Source organism: Limulus polyphemus, unplaced genomic scaffold, assembly GCF_000517525.1.
Source record: "Limulus polyphemus unplaced genomic scaffold, Limulus_polyphemus-2.1.2 Scaffold3508, whole genome shotgun sequence".
Classification (NCBI taxonomy): Eukaryota; Metazoa; Arthropoda; class Merostomata; order Xiphosura; family Limulidae; genus Limulus; species Limulus polyphemus.
This window is the reverse complement of record NW_013669118.1, coordinates 54832-59060: the sequence shown is the minus strand read 5'-3', so window position 1 is coordinate 59060 and position 4229 is coordinate 54832. Positions and strand designations below refer to the sequence as shown.

Here is a 4229-nt window from a genome sequence, read left to right as displayed (position 1 = left end):
CGGACTCTGTAAGGGGCTTGCCATTGTCTGGGACTGATTAAGTCGATGGTCAATGTATCCTCCTTGTGTAACAGACAATAAATCGTTCTTTAACGTATCTAATTCCCAAGAAAGGAAACAAGAAGTACAAATGGAAAACATTAGTAAATTTAAAAGCGTTCCAATTGCCACTGCTGTAGTCTCTCTTCTTGTGTCTTTTCTCGTTCTTCTTGTTTATTTTCTTTCTCCTCCAACAAGTGCTGTAATTTCTCTTCTTGTTTCCAACAACTGCTGTAGTCTCTCTTGTTTACTTTGCTGTTCGAGCTGCCATTGCTGTAGGTTTTCTTGTAACTGCCGTTGTCTTTCTTCTTGTTTCTTTTCTTTTTCCTCCAACAACTGTTGTAATCTCTCTTGTTTATTTTGCTGTTCGAGCTGCCATTGTTGTAGGTTTTCTTACCACTGCCGTAATTTTTCTTCTTGTTTAATTTCTTGTTCTTCTTGTTTCTTTTCTTTTTCCTCTAACAACTGCTGTAATCTATCTTCTTGTTTAATTTCTCGTTCTTCTTGTTTCTTTTCTTTTTCCTCTAACAACTGCCGTAATTTCTCTTCTTGTTTAATTTCTCGTTTTTCTTGTTTCTTTTCTTGTTTTGGTATTGCTGCCATCAAGTCTGCTAAGCTGTAGTTTGATTTTCCGCCTCTTCTCTTTTTTTTTCTATCCCACTCTCTGACACCAATTTGTTACGTCTCCGTTTGTTAATTAACTTTCCGTAACTTCGTTCCGACGAAATTTTAGCGATACAAGTTCTTTACTTAATAAAACTGGTTTATTATTTCCGAATACAACTTTACCGATACACTCAACTTCAACAATTGCGCTAAACAAACGCTATAACAACGAACGTGCTCAATAATACTTCTGACTGCAGATCGATTACTCACTGTCTACACAGACATTACCTCTCCGCGTCACGTTGTCCCCTCTTATATATACCCGCCTACCCCATCTAGCAAACACTAGAGCATTCGCCAAAGTACATGATAGTTCTAGAAACGTTGCGTCACAGTAGTCATGTGACTCGATGACGCAACACCACTAACAATGGAAAGTACTGTATATCAATTTACATGTCCTTATCACATACAATGTTAACTTGTTCTACAAAGAAATGATTACAGACCCACATAAACAAATACTCAAACATCAAAGTGTCTATCATATCAAGGATACTGGAACATGCCTAAGTTAAGGTGGTATAGTTGTACAGTAAAATTAAGAGATGAGTATGGCATAATTGTCCAATCAAATTGAGAGATGAATGTGGTATAGTTGTCCAATCAAATTAAGAGATAAGTGTGGCATAGTTAACCAATTAATTTTTTAGATTAGTGGGTATACTTGTCCAACCAAACTCTACCTAGCTAAGCATAAGCTTGCTCATCTGGATTTGTAAGTAGCAGTTTATTAAAGTCATAACTCTAACAAGTTCAGCATAAGCTAGCTCATCTGGTTTTGTCTAAAGTAGAATATTAAAGCAAAAACTAACAAGTTAAACATAAGCTTACTATAAGGAAACTTGCCCCTAACCAGGCTTTAACTTGGACCTCTCAGCTCACCCTAGTGTTCTGAACCAAAGTTTTTATGACTAACACATTAAGACTTGTGCAAACAATTCCTCTTTTGATGGGCATAAAATGTACAAGAAAGAAACAGCTAACTAAGGGACTGAAACTAAAGCCAATGGGTTATTCATTGATTCATGAAGTTAAGTTAATGACTGAAGAGATGAAAAACAGTTAATATTTAAAAATCTCACCTTTCCAGCTTTATTCGTGAAAATTCCTACAAGACAAGACCCTAACATAACCTCCTCCTGAGTATGTTTCTCCAATGTATACACTCGCAGCATTGCAAGAACATCAGGATTAACCAAAAGTCCTTCTTTGTTCAAAGACATTCGAAATCTAAACTTTGGACACTTAGCAGGAGAATCTAGTTCTGGATAGGCAACAATATCCAGATCTTGGTTAGCTCCATCTTGTAAGTACAGATTCAAAATTCTTCCAGTTATCTAAAATACAATGAAATGCATATGTATCAAACACTGTGAAATGCCTTATAAATCGTACTGATGTGACACTTTCGGAGAAAAATTTGACAGTTTAAAAAGTAACATTATTTTGATCAATAGCTAAGAATGAAACTAGTGCTTCATGTGTAAAACATTTTTGGTTGTGGTGTGTTGTATTTGAGTACACAAAGTTTATGAAATGTAAAGGCAGTGTTGTGTGTTTAAAATAATTAAAAACAGTTAAGTGACCTGCCTAGATTACTCACGTAAGAGGTTATGTAAATAGAGTTCTAAACAAATCTGATGGCCATGCAAGGCATCTCAATGACAGTAAGGTTAAACCTAAATGGTTTGAACCTATTCTACAGCATGTGATACCCACCAAACACCTCTAATACAAAAGATACTTTAAGCCAAATGATGTGATAAAAAATGACAAATAAATCAACTTACCTAGTACGATACACCAGATCTAGTGATGATTTCAAAACTTGGGTATTGGGGGCAAGTGTTAGAATTAAACAGGGTTACAGTACCGGTACTCTAAGTGTCATTAAACAAATGAAGAAATTCACACATAAAACCTTAACACACAAACACTTTTGTCTCAGATGGGGCTCTGAGAGAGGACAGATTCGTTCCCCAAATACTTTTCCTTTTGCAATACATGGTATTATTTACACCCACCCTTCCCTTACATATGTGGTGAATTGTCTATACTTACCTACTCCTAATTTCACTTTTCCATAGTTTAGCTCTTTCCACATGGACTCGGTCAAACTGACCAAGTTCACAACCATTTTGTACTCATTAAGGTTTCCATACTATAACTTTTAATACAGTATGTGTATCTTAACAAAATTTGGCAGACATTACTAACAGCTTTTTAAATAAGTACTTTTAACAAAGATTTGTCTGTGAAGATACCAAGTATTTTGTTTATTAGTCCAAGTGCAAAGTGACTTTCACATTAAGATTAATGTACTTTTGTCTAAAACCTCTTACATAAATATAAAACATTATACATTATGCAGTAAAACTTTATATTTTATGTTATTTTCTCTACCCTACCTCTGTATATGAAGTTGGTCAATTTCAATGACATCCTAACCACCAAAAAAATAAATAAAAATTGAAATAAATCTAAATTACCCTTTTTTTTCTTTCCAGAATGACTTCAAATTGTAACATGAAATTACATTTGCTTATCGTAAATAGCTTTAAACTTGTAACAGTATACATCTGTTTATACTTAAATTTTATTGTTTTATTCGCCTTTGAACTATTTCTAAATTAATATTCCCACCATAAAAACTGCAAATCAATCGGCAAACATGGAGCTCATGTTACTCTATCGAATTACATAATGTGCAGTCTACTCGTGAAATGCCCATGTGCAAAAATTTTCATTATTATTATTCTTTATTTTACCTAATCTAACCTATAAAGTTCCTAATTTTTACATTTTAGTTACTTTTATAATAATAAATAAAGAATACACGTGAAAAACAAGAAATAAAATACCTGTCTTTTGTTTTTTTGTTGTTGTGATACTTCACCCTACTTTTTTAAACTAATGGTACCACTGCACTAAATATTTTTTAATTTAATTAAAAAACACAGAATAATAACATGAAAAAATTAGATAATGTCCCATAATTATCACAATTTTTCTGGCTTTCTAACTATGCGACAAGAGCCATTACAAATTCAGCTAAGCTTGTTGATTGGTGGAATGGAGAATGGAACCCATGACCCTCAGATTACGAGTAAAATGTCCTAACCACCTGTTATGCAATCAATATCTGTATAAAATAGAAATGAAGTACCTCACAAAACCAAATACAAGCAATAACTTTAATGCATTCCATGCATATTTGTGAATAATTATGCAAGCAACTTTTGTGAAGCAAGGACAACACAGTCTTAAAAATAGTTTTTAACCCGAGTTTTAAGTATTAATATAATTATCATCAATATACTATCCTAACATTGAAACATGTACATTCCAAATAATGAAAGCAATATTGAATATCAGACGAAATGTTGAAACATAGAGTTAGCAAAACACACTGGCTTTTCTATATATTAGATGATGTTGATCTAAATGTTTTTTATCAATAATTATTCTATGAATAGGCCACCTTTGCTACTGTTATTCCTTATAGAATATCATAGTAT

The 4229-nt window shown here is 33.1% G+C and overlaps 1 protein-coding gene across 1 annotated transcript in view; it reads right to left on the bottom strand.

Annotated features, from left to right (window-relative positions):
* Positions 1 to 4229, bottom strand: part of LOC111088305 — a 74008-nt gene that overhangs the window by 23203 nt on the left and 46576 nt on the right. Inside the window, exon 13 of the mRNA XM_022398011.1 lies at positions 1794 to 2048. Within this exon, the coding sequence (XP_022253719.1) occupies positions 1794 to 2048 (255 nt within the window). The remainder of the gene's footprint in view (positions 1 to 1793; positions 2049 to 4229) is intronic.